We start from the raw sequence: 24,628 nt of genomic DNA, 5'->3' as shown, positions 1-24,628 counted from the left end.
TTTAAACCCAAGCCTTTAGATCTTCTGAATAGGAAATTAAAACTAAATTGAGACACAAAAGAGTTAGATGATAGTCGAACTCTTTGTTCTTCGTTTTAGATGATAAAGTTCTACACCTCTTTTTAAATTGAGACACAAAAGAGTTTTAGATGGATTAATAGATGTTCAAAAATCCAATTCCATTTTTTAGCTATTTGATGCCTCAAACAAGCGATTGAAAGTCCAATGGGTTAAACCCACCCAACTTCTTCTCTCTTTTGCGGAGACCATCATTATCAAAGAAGACCCAAATGAAGAAGTCATTGCCATGTTAAGTCGTTTAAAATTTATGCCACACATTATACATGGTCCTATCTAAACTTTTTCCATTACTCAGCTCTCTTGTTTGTTTTATTTTGGGCAATTTCCATTAGCTTTACATCACCTACCGTAGTATATACGGGTCAAGTGTCTATAGACCTAGAAGGTCCTAAAGGTATCAAGCAAGGAACGAAAGTTCGCTCGGTTCGCGGGTTCCCTCCGTAACCGGCAACCGTGGAATCTCGGAGATTTCGATATTACCGAATTATATAATAATATATTTAAGATAACATGATGATATGATTGATGAGTGATGGCTCGCATGCGTTTAAAGTTTTGAAGTTCAAAAAATTAATAAACTAATAAATATCCCCTTTTCTCCGCGTCGTAGTTTCACTCTATGTTTATCTTTAATATTTTTATTTCAATTTTTAATAACTCCATTATTCTCCATCAACCACGTGTGCGTGCGGATCAAATTCACAACTTATAATCTCAACAAAATCGGAATTCAATCTTCATCACTCGTCTTCCTCGTCCTCGTCTTCTCCGTCCGGCGACTCACTTCATCTTCCTCGGTCCTCCTCGTCTTCCTCACTTCTCCGTCTTCTCCGTCCGGCGACTCACTTCGTCTTCCTCGGTCCTCGTCTTCCTCACTTCTCCGTCCGGCGCTCGCCCCATCCTCCCTCCTCGCCTCGTCTTCCTCACTTCTCCGTCCGGCAACTCGGCACAATCGGGTCGCAGACTCTTTCTACGGTGGCTTTGTTGAAATCGTTTTTTTTTTTAACCAAAATCACATAGCAATACCGTAAGCAGACGATGCTTCAATTGATCGAGGAAGACGCGGACTCCTTTGCACAACGAGCGAGTGACCGGAGTTGATATCCATGGTTGAAGATTTCTACCTTGCCCACTGTTCCTTGGCTGAGCGGTTTGATCTTCTAAAATCAGGCAATGGAAACCGACTGTTGGGTTCTCCTCTTCACCGGTTACAGATTTGGAGAAATATCGCCGACGTTCGCGAGATATCGCCGCTCGTTAGAGGCAGATATCGCCGAGAAATCGGCATATCCCGCAAATCTCGATTCCTCTCCTTTGTTTCGTTTGCCTTGGGCTAGCTCTCCTCGATATTTCGGCAAAATTCGCCGAAATGTCTTTCCATGGTATCAAGTACTAGTAGTGATTCGGGATCCGTGTGGGTCATTCTCGTCATAAAATCACGATGTGTTTGTAATTAATTTTTTTGGATACCACATGGGAGACTAATGTAAAATGTCACTTTATTTTGACTGAAAATGACTTGAATCAAACTTCATATAATACAAATGAAATTACCTTTTATTAATCTAAAAGATTTTAACTTACAAATTGGGACTTGTCTTAACTAAGTTTGCAAGACCTACTCATACAATGGGTTTCTTTGAAGCTCGGTCTAATCAGAAAACTTGATTTTCCATCTAAATGTAACATTTGATTTTTCTCTGCATAAATAACTGTGAAGTGGATTATATATATATATATGATTATACTTTCCTCGTGTGACTTTTAAAGGTTTTCTCAAATGATCTTTGTAGTCTATTCATATTTGTAGATCATTATTGAAACATTTTACTAAATGTTGTTTCTATATATTAAATGAGAACAAATTTAAAGAAACACTAATTATATATAAGAAGTGGTTTGATAAAAACCATAATACAAGCAAACAGAGTCTTAGAACTTAGAAGATGCAAACACTCCTAGGTCCTAAACAATCCCCTCATATGTCTTGTCCACCATTATCACGATTGAGAAAGAAGACCCAAAGTCATTGCCGTATTGCATCCTCTAGAATTTATTATGACACTGTCACTGTGTGTTAGTTCCTCAATCCTCACCTATTCATGTTGTCTCTGTTGACAAGTTTGATCCACATGTATGTTGTAGAAACTAGAAACTGCCCACAAAAACAATAAATTTGACAAGGAGCAGAGGTGCTTAATTTTTCCTTTGAAGTGAGAGTGGGCCTGGGCTACGTACGTGCTTTATAATGACTAATGAGGATGGGCAAATCATAAAGGCGGTTTCAAAACATGGATTTTTTGACGTGACTCAGCAGCAGTAAGAGAGGCTTTAGCCTTAACGTCAGCTATGATGCATGGATGCTTTGGGTAATGGTATGGACAAGGTTATATTCTAATCAGACTGTGCAAGTCTCATCAGACACCTACATGCGCCAACCGATTACACCTATTCCCCAGGATTTGGATCCAATCATTCAGGATTTGATGATGAAGAAGACTCGAAGTTGTCATATTAAACGCTTCAGAATTTATTGTCGCACTATGTGTTAAGTCCGTGTCTTTACGGTCTAGGCTCCTTGCGTTCTCTTTCTCCACTCATATTTGTTTGTTTGTTTGTTCCTAATAACTTTAATAATTCGTCGTGAGGTCTACGGGATTCACATCCTCTACAATTCACCGTGGGATCTACGATGAGTCGCTATAAAAACGGAATAGTCCTAATTAAATGAGACAAGTCATAGAAAGACGACACGATTGATTATTCTTGTCTTGTCTTTCTGAGGTTAACATTTTCCATTTCCAATCTCATGGCTAGCTTGGGATATATAGTCGGTTATAAATACCATTAAGCCTTGCTTTGCTTGTTAATTGGGTACAAATTTTCATTCAATCAATCATGACATGTACTGCTGGTGGTGTAGCTGCTGCTGCTGCTGCTACTGCTATGAAATTTGTTCATCATCATCAGTTTCTTTTTCTGGTCCTCTTGCTTTTGGGTTACCAACACCTAATTGGAAGCAGCAATGCTATTATCATTGGAGGTTTCGGTTTCGGTTTCAATTCTACTCTCCGTGTGAGTTCGAGGAACTGCATACAGGAAGGAGAAGAGAGAGAGGCATTGATGGAGTTCAAAGATGGTCTAACCAACACTGCCAACCGGCTCGCTTCATGGATTGGTGATGATTGCTGCTCATGGATAGGTGTCGTCTGCGATAATACGACTAGCCATGTCATCAAACTCGACCTACAAAATCAGCCGATCGATTTACAAAGTGTCTTATATAGCTGATTATTACAAGTTTGACGATTATGGTAATCCACATATCTTTATCGATAGGAATGCTAGCCTACCATTATGGCTAGTTTGGGTGGCCAGATAAGCCCATCGTTGCTCAAGTTGAAACACTTGACTTACTTGGACCTCAGCCTCAACAATTTCCAAGGTACTAGCATTCCAGAATTCATGGGTTCACTTGAGAGAATACCAAATAGCTTTAGATTCCAAGTTTTAGCCTAGAGGAAATCAGCTTGTCTAACCTCCGAATGGGCCCCAATTTTCCTTCATGGCTTGCAACTCAAAAGAAACTCTATTTTATAACTCTCAGAAATGTAGGAATTTCAGAAAGAATACCAAATAGCTTTTGGAAAAGCTTTTCAGAGCAGAATATAGGGACTTTAGATCTCTCGCTTAATCAAATCAGTGGAAGGTTACCTAATTCGCTAGATTTTTTTAGCGCAGATATGGTTGATTTGAGTTTCAATCAAATAGAGGGTTCTTTCCCACTTTTGCATAATGTCACTTACCTATCTCTTGGGACTAATTTATTGACGGGGCAAATTCCTCAAAACATTGGTGAAGTTTTTGGTTCTGGAGTTGAATCGATAGATTTTTCTAGGAATTCATTCAATGGGTCCATTCCTTCTTCTATATGTGCATTAACAAGGTTGCAGTTTCTTACTCTTTCAAATAATAAGCTTGGAGGGGGACTCCCTGATTGTTGGAAAGACATGAAGGTCTTGAACGTTTTAGATTTAGGAAACAACAATCTATCAGGCAAGATTCCTCAATCAATAGGCTTTCTCTCTTCGTTGGAATTTCTAATACTTGGCAACAATAGTTTTTATGGCAAGCTCCCCTCTTCATTGCAAAAATGCAGGAATTTACTTAGTCTCGATCTTCGCAAAAACGGGTTGTCAGGCAACATTCCAACATGGGTAGGAGAAAGTCTATCATTTTTGAGAATAATCAATCTTCATTCCAACTCTTTAACCGGAAAAATTCCTGCACAATTATGTTACCTTGCGAAGCTTCACTTGTTGGACCTCTCACACAATATCCTTACAGGAATCATCCCTCAATGTTTGGGCAATTTGAGTGCCGAAATTGCACCAACAGCAGCTTTTGCGGAGGATATTGCACCAATAGCAGTTTATTCGGAGGACATGATGGTTGTTACAAAAGGAAGAGAACTTGAATATAGCACGACTCTTGATTTGGAGAATAGCATTGATCTATCAAGAAATCAACTGTCAGGAAAAATTCCAAATGGGATAACAAGACTAGTGAGACTGGGTACATTGAACTTATCAATGAACCATTTGACAGGGAAGATCCCAAAGAAGATAGGGAATTTGAGATACTTAGAAACCCTGGACCTCTCCATAAACCAACTTTATGGTGAGATTCCTCAAAGCATATCTTCTCTAACCTTCTTGAGCCACTTGAACCTCTCACATAACCATTTATATGGAAGAATTCCATCAGGTTTCCAACTCCAGGTCCTTGATGATGCATCGATATATACAGGGAACTCTGGACTTTGTGGATTTCCCCTAGCTAATAATTGCTTCGGCAATAATACTTCTTCACCACCTCCAACATATGCCACAATTGATGGAGAAAATGAAGAAGGGATGGATATGCTATGGTTTTATATTGGCATGGTTTTGGGGTTCATTGTGAGATTTTGGAGTGTTTGGATCACTTTATTTGTCAAGAAATCTTGGAGGATTGCCTACTTTCGATTTTGGTCACTACATTGCTCGAGAATGTAGAAATTTATCAAAGGATCGATGCAAAAGTTTGGGTCCTCTCTATTGCTTATCTAGCCATGGTACATTGAAAGGTACGTATGAATATTCCTCTTTGATACACAAGTTCCTAGGCATCTCCTATTATGTTTATTTTCTTTTATTTTCTTTGCTCATTATAGAAATTTACTACTATTTTTTTAGTGGATTGTATGAATGATCCTTCTTCATACACAAGTTCCTAGACATCTCCAAATAAGTTTCTTGGATTACCATATATATCTGCTTAAGTTAAGAATGGAATTTCTTTGTTTCCAATGTTAGTTTAAGTTGTTGAATCAAAAAGTTTTTTTTTTTTTTTGGTATGAGAATCATAAAGTTCTGGTGGCACTGTTTTGACGTTGAGTGAAATTGCCTAAGTAATTGATTGTTGTGGTATTACAATGGGAGTAGTGGCTTACTTCTGGCCCATAACACATTGCCAAACTTTAGCTCCAGCCCGGCCTACCTGAGCCCAAGCCAAGCCCAGTAAACCACCTTTCCTGACCTCAAATGGCTTTAGGACTGGGCCTGGCTTTAAAGAATTGATTTATTTTAATGGTCAGGTTTTTGAAACCCTTCTTCATGCAAGCACCCGAATACCATTTTTTTGGATGGGTATACGGTATACCTAAATATCTTTTGTTGCGTGGACTACTGATTTGATAATTCCAACAGTCGTTGGATATGCAGAATTATAAAAGGATATGATCTGATAATTGATTATTATTCTATTGTCAAATGTGTCATTTGTCATATAAACATAAGCTTCTTTGATCGCATTGTATTTTGTATGATGAGGAGAATGGAAATGAGAGCTTATATATTCATAATTACAACGGACACCTTATTTTACGTGGGTCCTACTAAGGTAAAACAAAAAGATAACGAGGAGATTCTTGCCCCAAAAAGGGAGAGAAGATAGAAGAGCATAATTTGGTAGAAATTAAAACTAGATTGCCTAATGTAGTTATTTGCAACCATAAGTCCACATCCATGCTAGATTCTTTTAACTATCTTGCAACTAGATCTATTGAGACTCATGACACATACAATGCAAGTGAAATGAGACTCATATCAAATGAGGAACTTTGTAACTTGATTTTTCAATAATGCAATGTATTTTTTATTTGATTAAAAAAAAAATACCCCGTGTAGTTTCTTAATCATCTTTTGGAAAGAAAAAAAAAACTTAGGTAGTTTCTGCTTTGTCAATTTATCCTTTTGAGTTGTCTTCTGCTCACTGTTGCCATGGCCAACTCCTCCCTTCATGGCTTTCCCTTCCACTTGTCATTTCCCTTATTTATCTCTGGTTCCAATATAAACTCACCTTCCAAGTCTCATCTATTTCAAAATTCAAATCTTCCAAGTCTCATCTATTTCAAAATTCAAATCTTACCACTTTCCATTCAGTCCAACACGCTTCAAGGGCTTCACAAACTATTTTAAGGCCAAGTACCAATGTGCACCCACTTTAAACATCTAAATGTACATAAGTTTAAATCCTTACCCATTAGGATAAAAAGGTTTGTGATTCCTTTATTTCTCTATCTATCGGATATTAGGAGAAAAACCCACCTCCAAATTCTAACAAAATGAATAAAAGATGAGACCTTTAGTAGGACCCACATAAAACCCATTTACATATGCATGGTTTAAACCAATTGTCTATATATTCACTTTGTTTTTCAAGAAATCTTGGAGGATTGCCTACTTTCGGTTTTGGTCACCACATTGTTTGACGAGGTAGAAAGCATATCAAGGGATCCATGCAGAAGTTCAAGTCATCTTTACTGCTTATCTTGCCACTGTACATTTAAAGGTATGTATGAATAATCCTCTTTGATCCACTAGTTCCTATGCATCTCCTAATAAGTTTATTTTCTTTTCGTTTCTTTACTCAATATAGAAATTTGCAACTATTGTCTAGTCGATTGTATGAATAATTCTCCTTGATACACAAGTTCACAGGCATCTTCTATTAAGTTTCTTGGATTGGCATATAATGGAATATCTTTGTGTCCAATGTTAGTTTAACTTGTTGAATCATAAAGTTGTGGTGGCACTGTTTTGCTGTTGAGTGAAATTGCCAAAGTAATTGATTGTTGTGGTATTACAATGGGAGTAGTGGCTTACTTCTGGCTCATATCACATTGCCAAACTTTTGCTCTAGCTGGGCCTGCTCGAGCCCAAGCCAGGCGCAGTAAACCACCTTTCCAAATCTCAAATGGCTTTAAGACTGGGCCTGGGTTTTTGAAACCTTTCTTCATTCATGCAAGCACTCGAATACCATTTTTTGGATGGGTATAGTTAAATATCTTTTGTTGCGTGGACTAATTTTGATAATTCCAACTGTCGTTGGATATATATATGCAGAATTGTAAAAGTATATGATCTGATAATTGATTATTATTCTATTCTCAAATGTGTCATTTTTCATATAAACATAATCTTCTTTGTTTGATCACATTGTATTTTGTATTATGAGGAGAATGGAATTGAGAGCTTGTGTTTTATAATTACAACCGACACTTGTGATGCCACCAGATGAATTACCTCTTCATCCTTTCTGAGTTTAGGATCGATAGAAGCCTTTACAGAAAAATGGGATTTGGATAGAAGCTAAAAATCGTTCTTGAACAATTAAGAAAAGAATCCTCTTCAATGTATTTTTACAGAATCTCTAAATATTAGTACTATCCTAATAAGTATTTAATCAAATCAAAACCTATAACCGATTGTTATCTCCTGATCAGTAACTGCGTCTATATGTTGTTGACAATATTATATCCATCATCATCCTTCATCTCCATCAATGTTTCATCCGAACTGATCTACCATTAGAACCACCTGCTGGATTGGAATTGTAGTCCCAGAAATCCCCCAGAAACGTCTTTGCCGCATCCAAACTAGGGAAGTATGTGGGTTCCAAGAAGATCTGCATCAACGCATCGCTAGATTCCGTAGAGACAACACCTCTGTTTCCCTTTACTTCCAAGCTTCCCATCATCGTCATGGTAAGTTGCCTATATGAGAAATAGAATTTTTTCAAACCCGATTCGATTGCCTGCAACGACTGTAATAGGTGAGTTATTCCGGAACCTCCTCCGCCCAAGTGCCCATGGTAGAGCTTCATGGCTGCTTCTTGAATCCTCGGTCCTCCTTTAGGATCCACCTCCACGCCAAGGATTGCAGGGACCTTATGCTTCAGATCCTTTGATGCTCTCGTCATCTCCACGAGTCCCTTGGATCTAAAGCAGGAAGGCTCGTATTCGGATGAAGCTTTAATCGCAAGTTGACTCTTCAAGCGAAGAAAATCGTCGGGGTCCATCATAAGGTGAAGATCTTCGATCTCTGCAAGAAGCTTCCAGATTCGTTCCAGTAGCCAGCAATCGCTCGCTGCTTTTTCGAAATCTTGGCCATCAATCCTTTCTCCGATTCGCGTGTGAAGCTCCCGAGACGCATGGATCCACGATTCTAATATCTGATGAGTGGTGTAGAGAACCTGGTTCTCGTAGTTGCTGACGTTACTGTGATCGGAGTCGAATGGATTTTTCTTCAGTGAATGAAGATCGGACGGTCTGCAGATGCGGTCGTATTCGAGCAGAGGTTTGCCGGCGAAGTTGGGCTCGCCGAGACCCAACGTAAAAGGGCACCTCCGCAATGCGCATTCGACGGAAAAGAGGATCTTCGTAGCCAGATCTTCCGACTTATGCCACGTGGCAAGCCGAGGGAGCAGGCTTCCTTCGCTTGTCCTACTTACAACGGGTGTTTCTCCATGAATCGTCCAGACTTCGGTCGAGCTCCCATCTCTGGCTAAAACACCCTTGGATGTTCTGAGATCGGCGATCGGAACAGTTCCACGTGTACTGGCAGCCTCTTCTCCGTCCTCGAATAGGAGAGCGATAAGCTCGATCTGGTTCAAAGCAACGGATTCAAGGCGCCGCTTCCACTCGTGGCCATTCGCGTAGGGTCGTGGATCGGACTGAACAACCGAGATAAGGCGAAACGTGATTTCTAGGGCTTGCAACGCCGGTTTCATAAGAGGTTCGTTCTCCCAGTTGGGGAAGTCTCTGCAGGTCCAGAGTTTCGAGAGCTCTGGGAGACGAAGGTAGTGCTCGTAAGTGGAGCACGAAGCGGAGGAAGCTGGGGAGAGCGAAACGTCGACAGCTGGAATCGGATACGGGACTGAAACTCTTACCGTTTTGGACAGCTTGGGCGAGGTTGTCGACATATCCGATGAAACTAGCTTCGTTTTCAAATCCAAAGCGACCATTTTCCAAACTCAGAAAACAAAACCAAAAAAAAAGGATAACGTTAATGGATTATGGATAGGAGAATTCTTGAAGAAGACTTGAGAAGCAGAGAGGGGGGAAGGATGTTTATATATGTACAATAGCCTCTTTAAGTTGCTCCGAACGAGAGAATGAGAGGGAAAGAGAGGCGTGTGAAAGAGGGAATTTCAAAGTTGCGGCTGTCAAGGTAAAGAAGAACAGCTGAAGCACAGCAGAAGCGGCAAAATATCAAAGCTTATCCAAATACCTAATCCAGTGTCCCAGTACGCTAATAAGATTCTTCTTTCAACGAATCCCGCCTCTGAAAAGTACACATTTTTTATTATGTTGACATAAATACCCTTCAACTATTGACGCCTGCTGCATTGGACTGTAGACCGTTGGACCCTGGTCTGGTCGTTCGTATATTCATTCATTCACTAGATTGCATTTGGGAAATACAAGACTTTGACTATTTCTGAGGATGGATCGGGTGGGTGACACCGTAACCGCGTGAGTGAGAGCCGGCCGGAATAATGTAGAAAAAACGTGTTTGGAGTTTGGACTAAGCTTGTTTCCTCCACCCTAGAATCTTCCACCATGTTCCACGCTCTCGGTTTAGACTCAGCCAGACCAAGAATCCATAAATAAGAAACCCGGTTGGGTCTGGCCCAACACTTAACTCGGTCAGCGGTTTTTCCTAATTCCAGATTTACATGGGGAGACTCGAAAACACTCCCGCGTTTCAAGGGGGAATGACGGTTCTATTTTTAGGAAAAGTTAGGCTTTAAGCAGATAATCTTTCGGCGCCTTGTCTATTATCGTTTCCTTTTCTTTCTGGCAAAATCCGTTGACTGGGGTAATCTCGGCTTTTTCTGGATGAAGATGCCGGATTCCTAATCTTTACTGGATAATGGCTGATATAAGTAACGATTAATCCAAGTCATGCTGCTTGGCGAGAAAAAAATTATCCAAATCATGCAGGAAATAGCGGTGACGGTAATTCATGGCAAACCCAAAGCGCGTGCTCTGCTGGATGCCCATACTCAATCAAGAGCGGTATGGAAGCCACGTGTCCAGACAAACAATAACATTTTGAAAACCCAAAACTCGCTTGGTGGCGTCCAGCTCAGCATCACTTATGTTCTGCCAGCGGTGCCAACAAAATTCCGTGGTCAAAAGCCTATGAAACGGCTGCTTTTGTTATGCCCTAAATTTCGAGTTGTCGGGGGAGACTTGGACAGATTTAGGTTCGATGGGTCGGTACCGGTCTCACCACAGTCGGAGTTGGATGGATCTCTCTGACCTTTCTCTTTTTTTACTTAGAAAACAATTCGATGACGCAAACGTCGGTTTGTCATTTCAAACGGTGAAATCAGGAAATCCACCGTCAAAGGATGCCCGCTACGCGAGTTTCTTCTATTATTGTGATCGTTGGATTGAGATCTTGATAAAAACAGGAGGAGTCGCGATCTTTGACTTGTTCAACCTACATGATTCGGAATCAACGCCATGAAGATTAGGTCCAAGATACTTAGATTCAAATCCAATGTAACGACAAAAAAAAATATATGGTCAATTTAGAGCAGCACCGATATTCTCGCAACGAAGGTAGGAAGTAGAAACGTTCTAGTTGTAGTTGTACCAAAAGACAAATGAAAGTAGGAACTGAAGCATGGAATTAAGATAGTGGATGTCGTCGGTCTTGAGCAGTAGTCCTCCACTACTCTTTTGCTGTTGCTGTTGCTGTTGGATTCAACTAACCAAATCAGATCCGAAAGATAAAAAATGACGGATAGTTCAACAAATATGTCTCCAACATGTATAATAAGCCATGTGTTCAATATTAATGGGATAAGATCCACGGAAGAAGAAGAAGAAGAAAAAAAAAAGTGGATTTCATTTTCTATATATAGATTGAAATGATACTTAAGTCGAGGATTTCATATTTTGCGTCCAGAATCTATCTATCTAATTATTGAAACCGATCCCCAATTCAAAGCTGCAGAACCTATCACCAAGAGAAACGGTGGCCAGGTTAGTGGGCAACCAACCGTCAAACAAGGTTGGGGTTGAAAAAAGGGTTCTGGATTGATAAGTCTCAGAGCAATTGCAATTGCAATTGCAATTGAGAAGCGGGCATTCATGCATTACCTTGAATAGTGAATGAAGGGTTTAATTAATTAATTAATTAATTAATAGCATAACAGTGGATGGATCCTTGAATTGCCAACTATCATTGAATTCTTTCATTCTTTTATTCTTTCATTCTTTCATTTTCTTGATCGATCCTTAGATCAGAGTCGTCAATTACGGCTTTTCCATAACGGCTTGCACAATCCATCTCAAGAAGATAGGTCGACTGTGTTACGCACTCATTAATGAAGGACACGTTTCAAATCTGGCTCCGAATTTTGTGCACATTTAATAGTCCTTATGTTAACGGTCTTTAAAGCTCCCAAACCTGAATTGCATTTCCCAAACTTCATATTGGATCAGTAAGGTGGTATTTGGTCTCGTAATTTTATGGAGTGAATATTATAATCATGATTTGGTTTCTAAAGCAAAGTCCTTAGAACTTGATTTCAAAAAATTGTGAAATCAAATATAGCCTCAGCGTCTAGGTCACGGAGAAAATTTTATAATTACTATTATTGCCATGTCATTTTATAAGCTTAACTCAATGTTAATGAAATACACTATGGATAAAGGGAATCTTTTCCAATTCATTTCCTTGTAAATATGCAACACATATTTACAAGTCACATCAAAATATTGTGATTAAACAAAAATAATATATATTTTATCTTATAAATCTGACATCAACCCTGCTTTAATGTGATGTAAGGATAATGAAGTGAATAACTTCCGTAGAGCAAGTGTTTTGTTACTTTATATTCGTACAAGTTGAGGAATTTTTTTATTTATTATATATTATTATTCTTAGATAGAAGAAAGAAGAAAAAAAATGAGTGCTTTAATTTGGTAAATAAATGGTATGTTACATTTGATAATTTATATTTGTCTATTTAGCTTAATTCCTTTTACTTTAACACATGACTTGAATACCACAATTTATTATAAAAAATGATGACACCGGAATATCTTCAAATCTTTGGTACATTCTATTCTATTCTATTGGTTACCCGCCAACAAAGAAAAAGAAAATTTTACTACTAAACAATAAAAGAATGAGTCACCAAACTCTTAAAAAGAAAATCTTGCTCTTTGATTATCTTCTTTGGATAATAAAAAGAATATACGTTAGAAATCAAACAAAGCAGTGCAACCAAATTAAACTCCTCGACCTGTGTCTATAAGAGAATGAGGGTGAAAGAAAAAGAAACTCCTAAGTATCTAAACAACGACTCATCGGGGATGGAATTAAAAGATGCCAAATGCCTAACCACAAACAGTAAAACATGTTTAAAAAATAGGACAAGTGGGAGGTGGGAAAGAGATATGGTTATCATTGGTAGGCAAAAAAAAATAATATGGAGAACAATAGAGTTTTATTCTTTCGGTGCAATGAGATTTATGTTTATCTATTCATTAAGAGGTGTTGGTTTTATAAAGTGATTTATGTTTATCTATTGAAACAAAAATATATGTAATGTTACTCAATTATCTTTAATTTCTTTCATTTTCTCGATCATTAGATATGAGTCACTTAGGACTTTCCATAATGGGCTACACAAACCATATCCAGAAAATTCAGCCAATTGGTTACGCAATCGCATCGCAAGTTAAAAAAGGGCGCACTCACTCATTTCAAATATGGCTCTGAATTTGCACGCACTTAACTAGTAAAACATGTTTCACAGAAAGACGACGAAAGGGAGTGGGAAAAGAAATATGGTAATCATTAATTGTCAAATAAATATACAGAGAGTAACTGATTTTTGTTCTTTAAATTCAGAGAGATTTGTGTAATTAATAAAACAAAATTGCTTAATTAGTAATGACCAATACATCTTGATGAAGAGGTTGTAGTTGGACTCTCACAAATGATATTTATAATATTCTCACTCCCTACATATAAAAAACCCTATTGAATAATAATAATAAATAAATAAATAATATGTATTAAATAGGGTTTTCAAATTTGATATGTAATGAGCATTTTCATCAACACGATCAATATGACTAGTCATTTTTAATAAAATAATTAATAGGAGGCTAAAGCTCGGACTCCAAACAAACAAAGATAAAAGGTAGAGACACTTGGTAGGATGCTAACATATTGGACACATACTAAGGTTCAAGAAAATCCATGTACACGAGCAATTTGGTCAAAATGCAAGACTTATTAACGACATGCTTTCAGGATTCTAATTAAAATGTCAATGTAGATATTTCTTTTTGGTATATAAGGTTTATTTGGGCTAACTTGCGCACACCTCGATTACATCTTCAAGGGGGAGCTTTGTTGTCCACAATGGTCAAACGCATGACCTCTTCACTGAGAAGTATGAATCTTATCACTCTACCAAGTACCAACTATGCATTGACACTGTGGATATTTCTATTATGCGTATCGTGAAGATACAATTATTTGTGGTGGTTGGAAAATGTGGCATTCAAGGATTTCTTTTTTTTTAATATCAATTTTATTTTTTATTTATTTATAACTTTTTCATTTGTATGTGTATTCGGTTTTTATTATGGAACCTATATTTATTCAAACGAACAAAAAGAAAAATCTCATAACCCCTCTATTGAGGAAAAAGTTCATTCTTAAGGTTTTTTTTAGGTGGGGGTATAAATGTAATTTTAACGATCATATTAATCTGAAAGAATATGAGTAAAAATGTTATTTATTAAAAAAAAAAATGTCATTTTTTCTAAGATATTAAAAAAAAACATATCTCTCTCCAGTCATTTATCTCTTAAATTCCTTGACCGCCTTGCATGATTGCATCTGATGTTTATAATTTTATAAACTTCAACAATTCAACCACTTTCTCGTAGTAACTACCAAATTCAGGGATGGTGTCACAATTCATTTATAAATGGGTGGTGAAACTAAAACTTTCATCTATTATGCACTATAACTTTTAAAAAACACAGGACATGCAGCATGAAAATGTAAATATATGCATATGTGATAATATCAAAGTCATATACTCACTTATTATATTATGTGCAGGGTACATAACTCAAGGTTAGAAATAGTAGCCTAGAATGTTGGGATTATTGAAGTGAAAAATTACTACTTTAATAAAGACACTCTCAACAAATGGACAAGTCACATGCTATATAGAGTATGGAATACAACAATAATTCAAACTCGTTCCTCAAGCAAGAGTTCAACTTCAAGAAATATAATGTAATGATGAAGCCATAGCTCAACTGTTCCCACAGATGAATAATCTAAATTGACCTTTAAATTTTATGCTCTTGTGGATTGACTTAAAAGATTGTATTCAAATCAATGTTTTCATGTTTAAATCCCTAACCCTCAAAAAAAACTTTTAGTTGAGTAGCTGCTATGGCAGATACAAACTGCAATTATGTATCTGATTTATTTTGAATGGTTATTTACTTAAAAAAAAATATATATATAAAAAGGAAGAGAAAGAAGAGAAGAGAATAAAATCTGCTTGAGCAAGGATATGCCGGGCGTTACTCGGGCTTGTGGTTTGCTCTATTTGTTTTGGAGTTAATCTTCCTTGGAGATCCTGACTTGTTTTAATCATGGATAAGATTAGAGCGCAACTTGTGAAAAGAAAAACAGAGAGGTAGAATGGATCCCAAGGGGAAAGAAAGGAGAGAGATAGAATTGAAAGATAATAAAGAGAGGATAATCACTCGGAAGAGAAGACCAAGAAAGCTAGGGTTTTTTTTTTTTCTTCCACAAGTGAGAGTACCAATCAATGTCTAGGGACATAAAGAAAACCATAATAGGATTTGATAAACGAAAGTATGTATACCGTACGGGACAGAGCAAATGTCAGAAATTATAGAACGCACAATAATTTAGGATTCTAGACAAAGTTTGAAAATGTAATTGTGAAAAAATAAAAAACCCAATAATGTAAGAGGAATTTTCAGCACCACTTCCTAAGTTACTCTTAAAATTAATGCAACTCCCTGAGTTTTATTTTCACTTAACGAAAATCTTAACTATGGGTAACTTGTAATTTTAAAAGTTGATGTCATGTAATTTAAGCCATAATGGGTGGACATTAGTTTCATCTAAATAATAATGAGTGCCGTATAAAAAACTTTAATTTTGAATCAAGTTTAGGAGATATACGTCGTCACGGATAATGCTCTTAGACTCACGATGCAAGGGTAATATTGAAAATATATAATAAAAACTAATAAGAGGTCTAATTGATAAATTGAATAACTCAATGGGTGACATTAATATTAAGGATTAATTTAAGGGGTGGCGTTGAAATTTTCCCTAATTTTAAGACCAATTGAAGAGATGGAATCAAAAAAATTTCCTTTATTTTCCCACAAATTGATCACTCGTGGTGGTTCATGTAACCACGCATATCCTATGATCCCAAACACAGTAGGTGCCACCTAATCTGGTTTGTTTTGCCCTTGGCCGATAAACAATAGAATTCTTGACCTCATATCATTAAACATTGGTCTTTTACCAAGTAAGCCAACATTGAATTAGTTTTTGAGTTAATTATTTATCTTTTAGTATTATTTTTTCAAGGGAATTGAGAGCTTTATGTTAAGGAATAGAGATTATTACATATACCGTATAGAGAGTGAAATCCATGATCCATTCACTAAGAGGTGGAGATTATTACTAACCAAGCGGTCCAAGCCACCTTTGGTGGTCCATCGAATCCGGTTCGTTTTGGTAACACGAACATGGTGAATGTCGGCCGCTTGTAAAAGAATCACTTTCCAATTCCATCGGGTTAGTGAATCCGATAATCCGATCGGTATAGATGGCGGGAAACGCAAAACACCAGGGGTTCTTTTTCCCGCTTAAAACCCAAAGCAACCTCGCTTCTCTTCACTGATTTATCTGTATACAGAACTTAATTGGAAAATTACAACTCCGAGAATCACCTTCTTTCATCTTCTCTCGTCTTTTCTTTGAGTTCAAATCAAAGAACCCTAACATGCCGAGCGTAATTGCTTTTGATTATGACGGCAAAGATGTACCAGTGGAGAAGAAACCCATCGGAGTGTGCGAATCCATTAGTAATCGATGCAAGCAACATTCAACACCTCAAAGGAGGCGGTTGAGATCTGAAACTACACAATGTATTTCAGTCTCCACTCCATCCATGGATTCTTCTCCGAAGATTAAATCGCCTCGCAGATCCATCAGTAGTAGCCCAAGCAGCAACGGAAAGGTGGGTTATAGTTTCAGTGGTTCTATTTATACGGTTATTGTTTTTCATTCCAAGTTGTTTTTCTCCACTCAAATTCAGTAAAAATCTTGTGATATGTACTATTGCAGAAAAATAGAAATGTATCTGAAACTACCAAATCTCCACGGAAAAGATTATCCGATAGTTTTCCCCAGAATTCAAAGTGGAATCCCAAAGGTAGGGTCGATTTCTTGTACTGATATCTACGTAGGTTTTTTTCTTCATCTGATCGATTACCGTAGATCCCAATGGAGCTCGTTCTTTAATATAGACGTAATTGATCTTTAGTTATCTGTGATTTCTGTCTAATTTTTCATGGCACAAGTGGGTCCTGATAATTTTTGTTATGCATTTTAATATTATTGCACCTCCATCCAGATCCAGACCAGATGAGGACGGTGAAGGAAGCACTCCATGTGTCAACGGCACCGTCTATTATTGTGTGTCGGGAGGAGGAGCAGAAACGGATACTGGAGTTCTGCAAGTCTTGTATTGGCCAGCAGAAAGCAGGGAGTCTATATGCTTGTGGTTGTCCAGGAACAGGAAAAACGTTGTCCATGGAGAAAGTAAAGCAGTCGCTGCTAGAATGCATAAGCCAGGTAAAATATTTCATTCTAGTCGGATAGCTTAGAATGGGTAATTCTCTATACATTTATCCATTATTATCTGCAAGAAATTTGAAGTCTGTTACCTGGGTATACTTCCATCAGTTGGATCTGTGTCAGAGCACTTGCCAATTAAGAGTATAGAGTTAGCATGTCTTAGCTACATTATTCCCCTTACAAAATTCTAAGCTGCACTGGAACTTTGGGTAATTCCTTACCACCCAAAATTAAGACCTCTCCCACTTGCTTGAATTTCTTTCTCTATGTCAGAAGTATTTTTTTGATTCAAATGGTTGAAGCTTTCCACTGGTTACCTTTTGCACAAGACTTATATGTTAATTCGTGTTGGTGTAAATGTTGGAGATTACATAGTTGGCTGCCTATATTTTTCTTGATCCATTGCATGATGCCAAATTCTTCTTTCACTAATTCAGCTTGCTACCTTGATTTTCAGGAAGGTTTTCAATCGCCAGATGTCTTGGCCATAAATTGTACTTCTCTTTCAAACAGTAGTGACATATTCAGAAAGGTACCAAAATGCTTATTAATGTGACCATTCAAATTCAAAATCTTATGCTCTTGTATATTGTTGTTTATGTGTCAGATATTTGAAAAGCACTGTCCCCAGAAGAAGATGAATGGTTCTGCTACTCCTCTTCAGTACCTCCAGAATTTGTTTTCTCAGAAAAAGCCATCAAGCAAAAAGATGATGTAAGAAAGTCACATGTGTCACACATGCTAGTTACCCTAATAAATATATTAATGCAGTGGGATGTAAAAGTCATGTTGTTACATAGTTATTAAAAGATGAGCAGAAATGTCATTCTATCTATGCCTTATTATGCCTTAATATTTATTTTTCTGCTTCAATTAATTGCTATTGTTTCAGGCTTGTGATTGTTGATGAATTGGATTATTTGATTACAAAAGCCAGCTCTGTGCTTCATGATCTTTTCATGCTTACTACTTTTCCTTCCTCCAGATTTATGCTAATAGGTATGTTGGTGTCTAATTCTTTTGCTCATAATTTCAGTTTTATTCGGTCTTGTGTGACGTAAAATTTACCCTTGTAAAGTCTCATAAGCAGCATATCAAATGCACCAAAAACATTCAAGAAGTTATAAAAAGAGGAAAAGAAAATGGGGGCTCATTTTTTGTTCTTCCCTTGCAGGAATAGCTAATGCATTAGATCTGGCAGATCGATTTCTGCCAAAACTGCAGTCATTGAATTGTAAGCCTATCAACTCACATTATCCGCTTAAGTTTAATAGCTAATTCAAGCACATCATCATTAATTTGTGTCAGTCTTTGTGAATGATTTTTTCCCCTTACGACATTGTGTTGAAAGAAATCATAGGTTTCTCTATTATCTTTTCAGTCCATGTGCATTTAACTATTGTTTCCAACACGTTCCTTCAATTTTCATGAACAAATTTTTTTTCTTTCCATATCTCTGAAGTTCCACCTTGAAGCCAAGGAACAAATTCCAAGGTTTGGCATGTTTTTACCTAGATATAAATGGGTGCCAGTATTGAGTCATTGGAAAATGCTTCCACAATAACCCCTATTGCAATTTATAAACTTCTTTTGCTAAAGGAAATTATGACTGGGGCCACAACCTGGTAGGGAGGTGAGTGGCAATCCAACCCCACCCAAATCATAGAATGGCAAAGCAACCTTCAACCATCATGTTCTTAGTTGGCGTTATCCAATCTACAAGTCTCCTATGCAAGAGAGATTTGTGTTTTTGTTAGTTCAGTTTAGTCCAAGCTGGTTTCTTAGGCTTCAAGCTATTAGATGTATGTGTTATACTTTGTTAATGTACATTATAGTGAAAATGGGTACATGCCATATCATGTTAAGGTTTCATTCTAGTAAGATATGTATAAAATCAAAATGTTGCTTTAGTATCCTTGTCAGGGTTGACATTATAATAAGATATTCCCTGTTTAAATCTATTGCCCCTGTTTTAATCTAAAGTTATTCATGTGAATTCATATGAGAGGCTCAATCCTTTCTGGAGCCTAAGCAAGCTAGTACAATGTGAAAAAAAGCTTGGTTAGGCTTCAGCAATCTGAGTGAAATATTTGTAATAAGCTTTTACTTGACGTTGTCCTTTACACATATGGTTGATTTCTTTACTCCTGTTTTAGGCAAGCCTGTGGTTATAACTTTCCGGGCCTATTCTAAAGATCAGATCCTCAAGATTCTTCAGCAGAGGCTTATGGTAGTTCCTATCATCCTTTTTGCGTGCATTTTCTCTTTTGTCTTACATGTGTGAAATCATACACTCTTTTCTCCATTTTCATCATACCTTTACTTTTTTAGTTATTTTAGGGGTGCTGAAGTTATTTTACCTTCTCAATACTGACTACAGTCTCAAGAAATGAGCTGTTGCAGATACTGATTCACCACCTCTGCCTCCAGTTCTTTACTCCCGAAATATCAAACAGCCTTATCCAGAAAATCAGTGCTTCAAACCTTAACTGCTGCTTGCAATGATTGATGTATTTTTGTCCCTCAACATGGAAAAGTCCCCCCCCCCCCTTTCTTTCTTTTTTGGTTCGCTGGGAGGAGGGGAGTGGGGAGGAATCTTATTGCTTGCCTTGTGATCTAAATGGCGTTGACATGATCTAGTATAATGAATTTCCTTCTATCAGTAATGTCTCTTATTAACCAAAGAAGGAATAGAAACCTTAAACATGGATGCACCTTTCAAATGACTTGGTTGTCCTTATTATATTTTGTATTGGGAATGTCTCCATTTTAGTCGTCATTAGTATCCTTTTGGGATGGATTAATTTTATGGATCCGAAGAATATTTTTTCATAATTTATAGAGTTTTTTCACTTGTGAAAGTGTGGATACACCTTCCAAATGACTAGGGCGTCTTTATTATACTTTGTGCTGAGAATGGGTCCATTTTAATTGTCATTGAAAGTCCTTTTGGATTGATTAACTATGTTAGGATCTAAAATTATTGTTCATAGAGTTATTCCTATGAGAAAAAATAATCTGGACCTTTTTGAATCTTCATTTTTTCTATAGACCTCAGAAATGTAACTTATTCTGATCCTTATTTGCTTATTTATCTGTTTTCCTATTTTTTCCCTAGCTACTTGGTTACTGTATTCTTAAGAAAAGAGCAATAGATATTTTAGTAACTGAACACTGTTCTATTCTGTAGGCGCTTCCATACACCATCTTCCAACCACAAGCTTTGGAGCTTTGTTCCAGGGTGAGTCCAACTTGAATCTGATCTTGGATCTTAAATTTTCAATGCTTGACTGTATTTCTTCACCTGTTCTTATTTTATGAAATAAATCTAAAATAATGGTTACATGTCTAAAATAAGATAGGACGGTACACATCTTTTGTCTTGGATTCCTACAGAATTTCTTCCATGATTGTACTTGAAAATAGTATCATCCTGAAAAGAATCTTGCTTATTATGTTGCAAATATGACAGAAAGTTGCTGCTGTATCTGGGGATATGAGGAAAGCCCTCTCCATTTGCAGGTTAGTGTTTCTTTTAGAATGAATTACTGGATTATACTTCTACAGATCCTGATTTTTCATTTTCAAATCTCTTTTCCCCCATCTATTTTTCATTTTACCATGGTGCATATTATTTTGTTCATGTGAACAGTTCCTAACAAGAAAACTATTGTAGAAAAATTAAACAGAACAGGCAAATCCAAATGGCCTTGAATGTTGTACTAGGAAATGAAAATTGGTCTCATAAGCATCAAAGTTCATGCTTGCATCAGCAGACATTGAGAAAATTTTCTCCAAATAATGCATAATGTTGGTTGCTTACCTAGAAATTTCTTCCTTATAGTGGTTTTAAAGTGAAAGCATTTTGCATAGAAATATTTTTCTTGAATGAGAGTGGATATTGTATTTTGATATTGTACGTTTCTTTTTTGTTTCAGAAGTGCAATTGAAATCCTGGAATCTGAGCTAAGCGAATCCAGTAAGCTGAACTTGTTTCAGGCTGATACAGCATTACAAGACCGACTGATAATGGCCCAATCACTGACAAATCAAGAACCTATTATTGTGAGTCATTTTCTGTTTGTACTTGAGCTTATGATGCAAGCTTTGCATTTTTGACAATGTTTTTCCCCCTTTCCTGATGATTGGAAATCACATGTAGGTAAGGGTTGATCATATGGCTATCGCATTGTCAAAGACATTTAAATCAGCAATAGTGGACACTATACAGTCCCTTCCACAACATCAGCAAGTAAGTTTGTTATTGTCGTTTGACCCCACAGTTTACTGAATCTCAAAAACTACTTTCTTTTATTTTTAAATTATGAGTACCAGTATTGTAAGACTTGATGCATAGATTCTCTTGTCTCCCAATAATCATACCAGCTGCAATGTCTTCCTTGTTAGGAAATTGCCCTCAAGAGTTCATTATTCCTTGAAACTAGCTTAGATATGAAGGAGTATTAGAAAGATGTCACTTATAATTTCTGATCCTGAACCTTCCTTTCAAACTGCAGTTAATACTTTGTACCATAGTAAAGCTATTCCGAAATGGAAAGAAGGATACCACCGTTGCAGAGGTATATTTCCATCTTCCATGACCCATAATAAGAAGTTCCAAAATTTTTCTCAGAATGCTTGTATTTAATTGTTCAACTTGTCATCTGGTTACAGCTGAATAAATCATACTTGGACATCTGCAAATCTGTACTAATTCCTCCTAGTGGCATTCTGGAATTCTCAAATATGTGTAGGGTGCTCAATGATCAGGTCATTATACTTGAAGCTCTTTACTTTTTTATCCACAAGCAATTAGCTGTGATTGTTTCAGTTACAAAAAAGCTACACATGGGACGGTAAAAAAAATTAACAGAGTTTTCCTGTTCAATAATGCAGGGCCTTCTAAAACTTGGACAGTCTCGAGAAGATAGACTGAAAAGAGTGACCTTAAAAGTTGATGAAGCAGATATTACTTTTGCTTTGCAAGTAAGGAACATAGAACTCATATTTTCACCTTGGACATTCTGTTTACACTCTTGTATGCTGCATAGCGTCGTTGTCATATTCTAAATCTGGATGTTTTTGATATAGGGAATTCGATTGTTCCGGAATTGTCTTCAGTAGTGGTGATTGTGAGAACAACAATTCAGAGTTATGGTCACCAGCATCAGCAGGTGTTTTGCTTCTGGAGATCTGTCAACCTTCTTCAACCTGGGGGTCAGTACTTTTACCCAAAAAATAAAAAGAAAAAGACCTGAAGGCTAGTACCTTCTTATCTGGCAATATACAAAATTTACATGGTTCAAACGATAAAGTTTACTTCACCTACGGAGCTGATGGGACAGATCTAGATCCATTATTAATTCTCACATTTATAGATATCCTTTTTTCTAGTCCAACCAGAAGATCAAAATGGGGTGGATACAAATAATCTTTTCACCATGGATGGCGAGAAACAGGGTTGTGCAGATTACATTTAAGGCACCACATGGTGGAAATAAAGACATGGAAAGTATAAGCAGATAGTACAATACCATGTGATACATTACTATCACTAATCTCAGAGTGATAAACTCTGTGGTCACCAAATCTTTCACTTGAATGTTCGATTGCCAAATGGAGTTTTTCTTTTTTGTTTTTACTGAATATGTTTCCACAAGTTGTTCAACAGTTTTTGTGATAGGAAGGATGATCTAGGATGTGTTTTAGCTATATTCTCAAATGTGCAAGGAATATGTATGAATGAGCACAGCAGCATAGATAGGCATAAAGCACCAGGCAATTGAACTGGCTGAGAGGTATATGCCTGCTTCCAGACTCCATGCCTGAAGCCAGCCCTTTACAAGTTGGCTGGCGGACCCAAACTAGTGACTTAACTAATTAGTCAGATTGGTTTAGCAAATACAGATGATAATTTTTGGTTGAATTGTACCCTTACTGCTGAAAGAAACAAGTGTTTGTGCATAGATGGAACATATGTTGAAAATTTTAATTGAAAGTTTAGGGTTTTGGTAATGTTATTAAACAAACCATTGATAAACTGTAATGCTTTTGCAAAATTAGCTTGGAAGACTAATAATAGAATTCCAACCACAAGTTTGTAGTTTCAGAAAGCATTTATCTGGATCTATATGCTTAAACAAGCTTCAGTGTTCCTATGACTTGTTTGGTTTTACTGATTCCCCAGGCTTGCTTCCTTTGTTTTGAATACAGGTTGTAGGATCTTCCGAGCTGAAAATCATTCAATACAAGTGCTTGCAGGTGTTCTCAACTTGGACCCACATTTCAGGGTCAAATTTATTATGTACCTGCTAGTCAGGGTAAAGCATGCTTGTGGCTGCTTATTTCATTAAAAATTGAAATAAAATTAGAGGGAAAATGAATGCTTACATGTTCTATTGCTAGCAGCCTAGCCTTGTTAATCCTTCAGAACAATCAAAATATTCTTTACTACAAAAGTATTCACTTATGAATACGAGAGCTCAAAAGTTTACTAACATGCAACACTACGAAAGTAATGGTACATTCTTTTGGACGCAACAACCTGGAATTCCTAGAAGGTTGTGCCACCACTAGTTGGATGCTGATGTTGGCCTGATGTGGTCCAAATTTCAATGAGCATAAAGTCATGTTTGTCTGCTTAGATTTTCTGGGAAAATTACCAATGTGAGTTCTATTTTTATTATATTTTTTATTTTTTACAAAATTTTACTGCAGAAATTTAAAAAAGATGGGGTGAGAAAGTGAAGCCACGCCCGCATTCAATCTTCCTTGGGCTGTGTTTAGTTCTACAATTTTTTTGGAACCAGCTTCTAAAGAGTTATGATTCTGGTTAAAAAAAATTGTTTAGTTTTAAAATGACTCTGAATTTTAATGAATTCATAGAGTCAACATTTTAGTGTAAAATCAGTGATTCCATGAAAACCACCTCAATAAGTAGAACACCACCTCTCCTGTGTGATGGCCAAGCTTCATCCTCCAACCCTGTTTCGATTTTCCCTTCTTCTCACCATGTATGGGTGCTCCCTCTTTGGATTACTTGAATCTGAAATTCTAATAAATAAATCAGTTCTTGACTCAATAAAACTATATGTATGGAACCTAATAAGATTATACTATAAGAACTCCTATTGTACTGAAACTAAGAACCTTGTGATAAAGAGAAAATAAATCTAGCCAGAACCAAATTAGATGGTTCTGGTCTGTACCGGGTTGGTCGGATATAACCCGAACTGGTTAATCCGAAT

At 37.0% G+C, this 24,628-nt stretch overlaps 2 protein-coding genes and 1 pseudogene across 3 annotated transcripts; 2 read left to right on the top strand and 1 right to left on the bottom strand.

Moving 5' to 3' along the window:
- The first annotated feature begins 2,979 nt into the window (after positions 1 to 2,979).
- Positions 2,980 to 5,138, top strand: LOC149027719 (receptor-like protein EIX2). Its single transcript, XM_089142700.1, has 2 exons — positions 2,980 to 3,288; positions 3,582 to 5,138. Exons 1-2 carry the CDS (start codon positions 2,980 to 2,982, stop codon positions 5,136 to 5,138), a joined length of 1,866 nt encoding a protein of 621 aa, XP_088998826.1.
- A 2,329-nt stretch (positions 5,139 to 7,467) lies between these two features.
- LOC149027718 (nematode resistance protein-like HSPRO2 pseudogene) lies at positions 7,468 to 9,650 on the bottom strand (annotated as a pseudogene).
- A 6,749-nt stretch (positions 9,651 to 16,399) lies between these two features.
- On the top strand, positions 16,400 to 24,100 carry LOC149027717 (DNA replication factor CDC6B-like). Of its 2 annotated transcripts, XR_016175024.1 has the most exons (17): positions 16,400 to 16,761; positions 16,869 to 16,956; positions 17,158 to 17,378; positions 17,839 to 17,913; positions 17,989 to 18,095; positions 18,274 to 18,380; positions 18,556 to 18,615; positions 19,538 to 19,611; positions 20,572 to 20,622; positions 20,854 to 20,903; positions 21,320 to 21,446; positions 21,544 to 21,633; positions 21,899 to 21,961; positions 22,056 to 22,151; positions 22,278 to 22,367; positions 22,473 to 22,598; positions 23,595 to 24,100. XR_016175024.1 is itself a non-coding variant. In XM_089165269.1 (16 exons), exons 1-16 carry the CDS (start codon positions 16,525 to 16,527, stop codon positions 22,503 to 22,505), a joined length of 1,569 nt encoding a protein of 522 aa, XP_089021395.1. In that variant the 5' UTR covers positions 16,400 to 16,524; the 3' UTR covers positions 22,506 to 23,579. The 2 variants fall into 2 exon arrangements, 1 of the variants encoding a protein (XP_089021395.1); XM_089165269.1 differs by lacking the exon at positions 23,595 to 24,100 and having other exon boundaries at positions 22,473 to 23,579.
- Positions 24,101 to 24,628: the final 528 nt, after the last annotated feature.

This window comes from Hakea prostrata, chromosome 1 (genome assembly GCF_041222555.1).
Source record: "Hakea prostrata isolate BN-2017 chromosome 1, UWA_Hpros_2, whole genome shotgun sequence".
Taxonomy (NCBI): domain Eukaryota; kingdom Viridiplantae; phylum Streptophyta; class Magnoliopsida; order Proteales; family Proteaceae; genus Hakea; species Hakea prostrata.
This window is presented reverse-complemented; position numbering and strand designations above follow the sequence as displayed.

What these genes read in the sequence shown, in the direction of transcription:
- LOC149027719 (XM_089142700.1), top strand. Translation starts at nt 2,980, where the DNA reads ATGACATGTACTGCTGGTGGTGTAGCTGCTGCTGCTGCTGCTACTGCT. An exon ending in GCTGCTCATGGATAGGTGTC is followed by an intron (nt 3,289 to 3,581) that starts GTCTGCGATAAT and finishes AAATAGCTTTAG; the next exon opens with ATTCCAAGTTTTAGCCTAGA.
- LOC149027717 (XM_089165269.1), top strand. Translation starts at nt 16,525, where the DNA reads ATGCCGAGCGTAATTGCTTTTGATTATGACGGCAAAGATGTACCAGTG. An exon ending in CTCCAGATTTATGCTAATAG is followed by an intron (nt 18,381 to 18,555) that starts GTATGTTGGTGT and finishes CTTCCCTTGCAG; the next exon opens with GAATAGCTAATGCATTAGAT. An exon ending in AAAGCCCTCTCCATTTGCAG is followed by an intron (nt 20,904 to 21,319) that starts GTTAGTGTTTCT and finishes TTTTTGTTTCAG; the next exon opens with AAGTGCAATTGAAATCCTGG.